Genomic DNA, 10,364 nt, shown 5'->3' with positions numbered 1-10,364 from the left:
ATTCTGTCCCATCCTCACCTTGCTGGTCTTGTCAGCGTTTCCGTGCGCCGCGTCTTTATGCTTCCGGTGCCTCCTCTTCTCCCTGACTTTTCTGCTCAACGGTAGCTTTGCCCTCACAGCCGGGGGATGCACCGTCACACCCTCCGTGCCCTCCGGTGGCAGCCGAACCGTTTCCGTCGTCGAGCTGTGTATTATCGTGACTGACTTGAGCTTGAGGTCCGGCCGCTTGCCCAGCACCCTCGTGCTCCCGACCTGCATTACACGAAAGTCTCGTAAAAGCCTGTCCCCAGGAACCTTAGAAGCACTACCATGGAGAACGTCGATTCCGACAATGTTAACAGCAACATGACGGATACAAATTATATTCTACAGTGTTGAAGTCTCTCTCGGTACTGCCGGATGATCGCCAAACAGCTTACAATGATCGGGAGACGAGAATTAGCGGTTCTAGAAACTATTAACTAGCGATATTGCTATATCAGTCTAGCTATCAAACTATGAACGTTCAGCAGACTTCAACTGAACTTGGTTAGCATTGGATAGAGAACGTCCTGCCGTCGGTTAGTTCGTGAAATTAATTTACTGTGATTTTGTAGGATTGTTTGAGCTGCAGAATTATCGCCAGGTGACAAGACTCTACGCTCAGTCTCGCAGAACTTACACTTGTCACGTCTCCTCGACCGTTTCTGCCGTGAAAATGATTGACACTGTAATACCGTTCGCTACCATACACGAACGTTGGTTCTATGTATGTAGATAGGAGAAACCGAGGGCAACGCGAGGATACCTACCAGTGAAGATATCGCAGCGAGGATTATGAAAGCAGCCGCGTACCAGTGATCCACTATCCATCGACGGAAGGTCGCCAGGCTCTCATCGGAAAGCAGGAGCTTCCTCAGAGTAGCCAATGGACCGCTGGGATCCACCTACAACGAATAACAACGCATGTAAACAAACCGTTGAACAAGACGAAGAGGAAGGTCCCACCTCTCGACACTTCTGGAACACGTCACAGTAACCATTGTAGTCGTTACAGGGCGTCCCTGGCTTGGAGAACATGTCCGGAATGTCGTAAGGCGGCGAGTTCCAATCGTAGGATGATCTGTGGACGTGGGGACACAGTTAGTAAAACTTTCTTGACACTATAGTATATAGAGTACCTTACTGAGAGTGTGGTTAGCATTACAGAGGGTAATTGTGCTGAACAAACATGTTGGAGGCTTCAGCCAGTGAACAGATCAATGAAGTGGAACTTGTATCGAGATCAGGAATCTTCAATTTTTGCTCGAAAGATTTTTAATTTGCGTTTGAACCGCGTCGGTAAGCCATTTTAGGCTCTCTGAACGACCCCTTGGAATGCAACCACACATGCTCGGGCGGAAGGAGGTCTGTCAACGCACAGGCAGGGTTGATTCTCTCCAGGAAGTCGGCAGCAAAGTTCGCAGGCCTTGGTGGGCGGGTCGTTCGGTCCGGGAATGCACTGGCAAGACTCCAAGCCGTACGCGAGGCATATACTGCCGGTACATTCCTGCAAGGGTGGGAATAGATAAACAATATCTGTAGAAACGTTGCAGTTGCAGTTTGCAAGCAGTCAGCCAGAGGCGCGCACGGGTACAGGCTTACCCCCATAAAGCATACGAATTCACGATTGCAGATCGTCTTGTTGGGCTTGTTGATGGAAGGAGGACAGTAGGGCGTGCGGCCGTCGCAGAAGCTCGGCTCCCGGCATCCATTGTCGTCCCTGCATTTGTCTCCGAACCGTAAATTGCAGTCGGCGGTGCAGCACGGACCCTGCAACGATCACACGCGATTTCAGCACAGGGAACGAGGGAAATATTTAAGCGTCAGTTGTTTTCTCGTGCTTCGGGGCTGGTACGTACCTGACTCGGACTGCAAATGGAACGTGGCCTGTGGGTGCACGGAGTTTCACCTGGTGGCGGGTACCTACGCTGAGGGAAACAACACGAGTCCCTGCAATCCTCCTCCCAGCCGCAATCGCATTCCTCGCCCTCCTCCACCACGCCGTTCCCGCATAACGACACTTGCGGCTCTGAAAACATCGTCGATTCGTCAGCATTAGCTTGGTCATTCCCTGATTCGACTGACATTAGTCTTTTACTAGTTTTGGGACCACTCTCAATTCCCCAGTCTTATAGATCAGTTTGTTCATCTAGCTCGTTAAGTGTAGAATATCAATTTCAAAAATAATTCTCACAAAATCAAACGAAACTGAAGCTAGAGGAAAGGAAGTTGAGAAACATCGAGAGACAGATAAGTGCTTTAGGTACTTTAGGATTTGTGCTGTTAAATAGACTCTATTTAAACCGGTGTATGTACATACAACTCATTCACTCTCTGAAATTAACTGCTACCGAGGTAGTTATGTGCAGGAGCGTTCTCCATCTCAAAAAGCGTAGCAACCATTCCAGACGGTTTTTTTTTCTTGTTTCTCTTCTACCTCGTTTTACCGGAGCATTATTAAAAACAGCGTTATTATTATTCACGCGGCGACTCGGCAGCTATTTTTCCTGTAGCTCCAGTTTCATTAGCATCGATCGCCGGCTGTCAATAGCCGCGTCTCCTAATTGTTTTCGCGCGGATAATGAAATCGCGTTCCGGGGACCGAGCATTTAAAAATAACGACCTTCGGAGAGAGAAAGAGAGGAACTACTGACCAGTGAAGCAGCCCTTCGGCGAGCGAGCCTTGCTATTCAGAACCGGGTTGATAGCAGTCAAGCTGCACGGGCTGAAACGATTATTGTTACGCTTGTCGCCGCTGGTTGCGCGAGCGAACATAATGAAGTTTCCGTCCTCCCCGCCCGGCGTACATTCTAACGGATCGTGCTGGAACAAAGTAAAGTGCCACTTCGTGTATCGACAGTCGGTCGTTCGCTTCCATCGAGGTTGTTTTTCCGGGTCCGGTCGTCACCGCGAGAAAAAAAACCGGACACCTGTCCAACCGTGTCCCGTTTTACGTTCCGCCGCACAGGCTTCCGCGCGCCCCGGAAACTATGCAAAACTCGTTCACGCGCGCGGGAATAGCACTGTTCCAGGGGCTACTCACCGGCGAGCCGAAGTTATGACCGATCTCGTGGGCCAGAGTGACGTGAGAAACTGCGGGCGGCACGTGCTTCCCGTAATTCAGCAGAGTCACTATCCCGGTGTTCAGAGACTTCATGCTGTTGCGATAGAACTGCAAAGTTTCGGCATACATTTAGGCGGCGACGTTCATCCTTAATACCGGAACCGAGGTTCCAGCGAGTGTCTGCGAGCCAGCAACTGATATTACAAGTAGGACGCACATGCGGGACCATAAATGGCCACGAGCTAGAGATTCTAACCGTACAGTCTTGGAACCTTTTCTGAACTGTATGCAGTGGTCAATCACTTTGACTATTGATTGTATGGTAGTTCAAAGACTATCCGACAACTTTTCGAAGAATGTGGATTTTTCTCGCGGTTCAGGGACTTTTTTCAGGGTTCTGCTGGCTCGCACAAACACTTGGGACTATGGCCTCAGTGTGCGGTGAAATTCCGCGAGTTTTTAGCGGAACTTACGCCATTCTTCTCGCATACCCCACCCGCGTTCTTCAGATCGCCGGTCCAGGCGAGCCCGAGCGTGCCCTTCTCGAAGTCCCTGTAGGTGAACATGTACGCCAGACAGAACGCGTCGTAATCCTCCTCTGCGAACATTACAAAAGAACGTTTTCATTAACCCGCGAATTCAGGGTTGGGGTTTATTTAGCTTTGCGTGGAAAGAGTTAACATTTCTGCGTTCTCAGCATTGTCATCACTGTATAACACAACCAAGAAATGTATCAGCAGAAGTATAGCCATCGTTTCACTGGAGTTTGCCAGACACAAACATCGAAATGATTAAATCGGTAGCTCTTCAATTTTTCTCCTCGAAACCCGGAGGATATGAGAACGGTCGAGGTACGAGGGGATTTATTTACCGGAGAAGAGCTCCAGATACTTTTCTACACCGTAGTTGCCGGGGAATCGATAATTGGGATCCCTGAGCGCGTCCTCGCTGTGAACTTTCACACGCTTGATCATGAAGCCGATGTTGTCGGGCCGACCGTCCTGATTGAAATCTGCGAACAATAAAGAATCTGATTTCTCCGGATCCGTTCTGTCCATCTCCCCGGGGCTCTTAATAAGCGGGCGGGATCGGGATTAAGCTCCCCGAGATGCGCTATGCCGAGGGGGCTCCTCCTGGCGTTGACTAACTTGGCTAATCCCATTTCAAATACGGATCGTTAAGCGTGCTCGGTGACGTTCGCTGAACGTTGCTGCTCGACGTCGAACAATTAGCACCGTATCCTTACCGTGAACTTGTTTGCTTCACCGTGAACAGCCGGTGTCGATTTATTTTTATCTCGCTCAACAATATTTATACTTTCCGCTCTGATAGTTAAGCTGTTTAATGCCACAATGGTGCAAAACTGTTGATTCAAAAGTTATAACAAAATGACACCAACTTCTTCGATCCGGACCACTGTGCGTCATGATCCCTTTGAAAATCGTTTAAAAATGTACACGTATACTTAACGTTACAAAAAATACATCATTATATTCAGGAGACTCTAGAGAATTTTTCTACACAAGAATCGTCTCGCTAGCTTCCACAGTTCCGGCAGGAAAAATTCTTGAATTTAACCTTTTCTCCAGGCCTAATTCTCTATAAAAGCGATGGCGCTACACCAGGAGGAAGCGAACGCAACGCGGTTAGGGTGATCAGAATACAGTAAATTCTCTATAGACGCGACAGCCTCGGGGGGATTTGGTCGCATCTATCGTATAGGGTGTTTGGTATTATTTTGCATTAGAAAAATGGCGCGAATATGTTGATGAAAGTTCCATAAAAAAATAATGAAAAATAAAGAAGATTAAAAATTGGTGTTACATTGTGATGACGCACGGACATTTGAACTGTGCCGGCGACTGCGACTATCTGCGCCGCGTTAGTAGTGGTTCACACCGATATACCGAGCCGAGATCAGATTACTAAGTTGGGGGGATATTGGTCGCATCTATCGTATAGAAATTGTTGCGTCTATAGAGGATGTAAATCCTCTACAGTAATGTAGTTAGGGATGGTACCGCTGTGCTTATAGATGGAGTTGACCCTCTGCACGTGTCTGGTCATCACTTCGATACAGGCTTCCTCTGTGCCATAACGCGCGAAGAACTGATGATCGGCTTGCATGTAGAGCATGCAGGTGGTCTTCCTTGGATCGACAGTGGATCGTTTGTGCAGGTGTCTTACGATACGATCCCCGTTGTTCCTGAAACGAAGTCGAATTGCGAATATCGTTTTGTTTCCAGAGGATGAAAAGCTAGAGGAGCTTATCCAAAACGGTCCAGGGCCTAGCAGGTTGGTTCTGAACTTTGGTTCAGGTTCCTGCTCTAGGTTCCTTGGAGATCCTCGTGATTTTTCAACGCTCGACTTTGGAACTCACGTTTCGGTACGTGCCGCGGCGCGATCCTTCTCCGAAGTTAAAACCCGTGCGCTGTTCTCCCTCGAGTAGAGAGCCACGTTCTCGCCGAGCAAAGGTTCGTAAAATGTCCGGGAATCGTTTCCGTGGCCGTGCCGCTGCTGTCGTTGCTCCCTGGAAAACATACAAAACCATGTTCAAGACGAGCGACGACAAGGTGTCGACCGCGAAAGCAAATCCGCAGCAGGGAAGCCGAGGAGCGGAATTCTTGCGGCGCGCGAGCGCCCGCGCGGCGAGAGAGCGCGCGATCGGAATGCTCGATAGATTCCTTCGGACACACGCGGCGGCGGCGGCGCCCGTAATCTACAAGCAGAAATTAACACCGAGACGATCTGACGCAATCCCGGCGCTATACTGTGCCGTGATTAACTAGGTCGCGTTTTCATCGAGCAGCAATTTTTATCTCTTTTTCTCGATACTATTCTTATCTTTATGTGATTTGATCGTTACATTTGGGATTATTGCGTAAAAGATTTTCAAGCTTCCAGGATAGCAGGGCATTTGTCCGGGACGCGAAAATTTAGGGGCGCCATTTTGGCTGTAAGTGTGAGAAAAATATTGATGTGTTAAATATTCAATTAATACAAAAATTTGCTTCTATTAGAATAAATGCTTTTATTAAAATTTAAATAAAATGATTTGATTTTTATTGAAAATAAAAAATATGTACCTTTATTTAAAATATATATATATATATTCTTAAGGGGCGGCAATTTGTCTTTTTGTCCGGGGCGACGTAATCACTAGAGCGGGCGCTAAGGATAGCCAAAGAGTTAACGATCGAGGACTTCATGTTAAGGATTGTCGGAATGAGGGATTGCAATTCCGGCAAAGTGGGATCCTGCAGGATCCCGCGTCATTTTTTAGTCCTGCATTTCTTAAACAGCTGATGCGAAATTCCGCAAATTTTGCGTATATTATATTATAGTATATTATAATTAGACTGCGGATTTTATGCATTTACGAAAAAAAATGGGCACATACAATTTAAAGCGTGGGACGTGTTTAAAATGTTTAAGGACATCAATGTATTAGGTTCAGCTTAATAGGATCATTAAAAGAAGAAGACAATTTTTAGTTGGCTCCTGTATCCTGCAATCAATGTGAACATTTTGTATTTTGCATGAAGATCAGCAGTCTAATTATACTATATCGTATTGTAACTTCGTTACTGATATAACAATTTTTCATTTAAATACATTCTTTTAATAATTATTAGTAGAATGCGGATCTTTATGCGTTTATGAAGACATTGGCTGAGTGAAATATAAAACAGTAGAAGATTAGAAAAATTTAAGAATATTGGCATGTTGTTTTTAATGTAACGAAGTCATTAAGGGGTGAACTCAATTTTACCACGTTTTTTTATTAGCTCGCTTTCTTGTCTATGTCTGTTCGGTAGAAATTTTGCAATTGATTCGAAACCAACTTCGCGATGAGCTAGAGACTTGAAACTTTAAACATATCCATTAAACTGGATGACAATGCAATATTAAAAAAAAATTTTTTGAAAAAGCCTATACGTTTAGGATATATAAACTATTAAATCGTGATCGTAGAGGATCCAAGAAGCTCCAGACGGAGTCAGTCTCGATCGGGTTTATCGACAGACGCCGAGAAGGATCGTGAGGTGTTCTAAAGACGATAACAGTGGGACAAACAGGTGTTCCAACAATAGTAGACGGCCTGGAGGCAAGAGACCGATCTTCTGTTACGCGTGTGTACAACAGAGAACGCTGAGCCGACAGTCGTCGGTCTGCGCACGGTGTTAATGTAATTGCCGGCGATTCGTCTGGGAATGTTTGAGGATCCGCGGTTGAAACCTTGTTACAGCCCTCGGCGTGGTTCTAACGCGCTTAACGCACGCCTACGAGCATAACACGTCCCAAGGAATCGGTAACGAAATTAACGCTGAAGGAGGAGCGCCTCGGTGTTCCGACGCTGATAAACCTCAGACGATGCAGACGTTTAGCTCACGATCGTCTCTCACCCTCTCTCTTTCTCCCACCCCCTCTCTCTCTCTCTCTCTCGTTATATCCATTTTCATCCTCGGTTAACGTAACGCGATTTACCCCGGATGTTTTAGAGCTGTTACCTTGTTACGTTAATGAGCGCGCCTATAACGAGACCTGGAAAATCCGCGCCTCGTTCGGAGACACTCTGCAGTACTAACTAGGATTTTCCCCGAGAAGATTCGACCCTACACCCGCGCTCCTGGTATTGCTGTCCAATTCTACCCGCGAGTACAGCGGGTTGCGGCGCGAGGGGCAGAAGTGTAGCATTATACTCCGAAGCGCGAGGGTTGCCTATACCAGGGCGCTTGTCTTCGTTTGCTTGTTGGCTGTTGCTCTCGGATTACTCTTTGTTTCGGCCCGTTTTGTACGTTGAGTACGGAATTGATCGTTCGCAATTCATTGCTTTGTGGAAACGTTTGGATCGGAAGTTCGAGTGTTGGGAATGACGAAGCAGTGGCTGAATCATCTAATTCGTTCAATAAATTCGATATTTCACGCATATATTTAGATGCGTGACTATGTATGGTTAGAATGGTGGATTTTTCCCGCTGACCTTTTCAAGGAATCTTGAAGATTCCCATGATGCAGGAGATGACTCGCGCACGATACGGACCGCCTTGGCGGCAACACGTCCGAGGAACGATAAGCTATGCTGTGATAGGACGGTGACGTGTCCTCATCTTTATTCAAGTATCTGCTGGTAGGCTCGATGTAATATTCCTCGAATCCGGTGACGACGCTGCCGTCGAACAAGCCGTCTTCCGTCACGATCCCCTGCACGATGGCGTTCTCGTCCTCTGCAACAACAAAGCCCACAAATGCTCAGTGAGAAACCAAATTAATCGTCACCGGGTGCACACGAAAATTTTGTTTGAAAGACATTGCACAATGTTTCACATTAGTGAACGAATCTGACAAAAAAGAAGGAGGAATCTTTGGATGAGTAATTATCGAAATGTTGATCCTGTGGGTCTCCAGAATCCTTTAAACTGTCGTTCTGTTTAAAATGGTACTATGAATCAGACATGCATGTATTATAAAAGTATTAGAAAATCCAGACTGAGAATAGAAAGAATGAATACTAAGATGACAGATTAAAAATGCAGAACTGTCGAAAATATTGAAGAGAAGATCTCAGACATGAATATTGAGGACGCTGGTTTAAATCGGAGACGGTACTAAAATATTTCTGACGAAGAGGGAGAATGTCAATTTTAACCAATTTTCAGTTCTGCAAGCTTGCGAAACGGCGGGTGAAGCCAGTGCTTCGAAAAATTCGAGATGTCGCTGTTACTTTTGTTTTTCCAAGTATTTCACGAGAGTTTATGTTGACTGAGGTGTCGAAAATTAATGACTGGACAGGTTCGGATCGGGGGGAAAGGATAAGGTGCCGGTGGTTTGAGGAAATCTGCGGATAGAGAGCCGTCCAGGAGAGCTAATCTACGAAACCGTGGAGGTCCACACGCTCCGAAAGTTTCCGGAGCAGACCGTACACGCGACGATGGGTTTGCCGCTTAGCCGGCGATCGAGGGAATTTATCTGTCGATAGATCGACGTTCCTTCCGCCGGCCCGGAACGAATTGGCCGTGGCGTTGGCTCCCGTTATCGACGTAATATCGTTTCGTTCGACGGGAAATAACGCGTGGCAGCTCGCACCGAGGATAATCATCGCGCCCGGGATTCTGTTCTTCTCGGGGAGGCAGAATATTTCTCGCTTGTCCGCGGGACGAGACCGAGACTACGTGCGATATCATAACGAACTAAAAAGCAAAGATTAGCTACGACTCAGATGTGCCTCACAGATTTTTCTCCAAATTTTAGGCCACTCACCGGGGCTAGAAAAATATCAATTTTTGAGCTAAGTAAGAAGCCCTAACTTCAGAAGCATTCTCCTTGGCAACCATTTAAGATATCCAAACGAACGAAGAGACAAATATTAGCAAGATCTTAGCTGCACCTGCCATAATTTTTTCGAAATTTTTGAACGGTGCGCTGGCTAAGGCCGGAGAGAATTCAGGTGAATCTTAGCATTTCAGTTTCAAGTTTCATGGAATAAATCGTGTCGATTCTGCGGGATTTTTGTGGGACTCGGTATGGTAGTAAGAGCGTTAAAAATGGCGGCAGGTCCGCGTCCTAATAAACCGTCTCCGTCGCTTCCGAGACCGTAATTTATTCGGCAGCCCGGAGCGCCGACTCGCGTTCCTACGTCGAGCGTTTTTTTCCTGAATGCGATTCCTCGGCAGAAGAATAATGTAAATTCCGTGGCTTGGGCGCGGAAGAGAAGCGCTCTTTTCCCGCGAAAATCGATGCCGGAAATGAGCCGGGTATGTACACTCCGGAGGGATCCTCCTCCGGTAGGCCACAATGGCGGCTTTCGCCGATCGTGAATAAGCTCCCGGCGAGCTCAAAGGCTTTTTCTACCCTGGCTAACGAACGCCGGCACCGCGAAGATATGTAACGCCGCGCAGAGTTACCGTCTTTTGTTCCGCGGAATCGTCGACGTTGCGGTCCAGCGGAGACGCGTAATCTTCTCCGCGGCAACTTGTTAACACCGTTCCCCAGGAATTTCATTCGTTAATTACCTGAAATCTTTCCCGCGAATGAAATTAAACCCTGTTTCGTTCGGTCTAATAATTTTAATCCTGAATCTAGCACCATAAATCTCGACCAAGCTAAAATCGGGCACAATCGTTTTTTATTCAAGTCGAAACCAAGTCCGATAATTTTTATCGAACCTAAAATCAAGTTCAACAATTTTAGACAAAGGTTTTCCCGCGGTAAATGCAATTACGACGCAGTTTACGCCGATACGAATATTACGGTGGAACTGCAGCGTCCACGCGCAGCG

General features: G+C 46.8%; 1 protein-coding gene across 1 annotated transcript in view; it reads right to left on the bottom strand.

The window, feature by feature from the left end:
- Positions 1-10,364, bottom strand: part of LOC143216192 (disintegrin and metalloproteinase domain-containing protein 10) — a 77,492-nt gene that overhangs the window by 5,600 nt on the left and 61,528 nt on the right. Inside the window, exons 5-17 of the mRNA XM_076439032.1 lie at positions 8,070-8,313; positions 5,466-5,615; positions 5,107-5,291; positions 3,957-4,097; positions 3,559-3,683; positions 3,065-3,193; positions 2,676-2,844; positions 1,881-2,050; positions 1,624-1,791; positions 1,401-1,528; positions 988-1,102; positions 792-926; positions 19-252 (exon numbers count right to left, since the gene is read on the bottom strand). Of these exons, the coding sequence (XP_076295147.1) occupies positions 19-252; positions 792-926; positions 988-1,102; positions 1,401-1,528; positions 1,624-1,791; positions 1,881-2,050; positions 2,676-2,844; positions 3,065-3,193; positions 3,559-3,683; positions 3,957-4,097; positions 5,107-5,291; positions 5,466-5,615; positions 8,070-8,313 (2,093 nt within the window). The remainder of the gene's footprint in view (positions 1-18; positions 253-791; positions 927-987; positions 1,103-1,400; positions 1,529-1,623; positions 1,792-1,880; positions 2,051-2,675; positions 2,845-3,064; positions 3,194-3,558; positions 3,684-3,956; positions 4,098-5,106; positions 5,292-5,465; positions 5,616-8,069; positions 8,314-10,364) is intronic.

This window comes from Lasioglossum baleicum, chromosome 15 (genome assembly GCF_051020765.1).
Source record: "Lasioglossum baleicum chromosome 15, iyLasBale1, whole genome shotgun sequence".
Classification (NCBI taxonomy): domain Eukaryota; kingdom Metazoa; phylum Arthropoda; class Insecta; order Hymenoptera; family Halictidae; genus Lasioglossum; species Lasioglossum baleicum.
The sequence above is the reverse complement of the archived record's forward strand: the minus strand, read 5'-3'. Positions and strand labels throughout refer to the sequence as shown.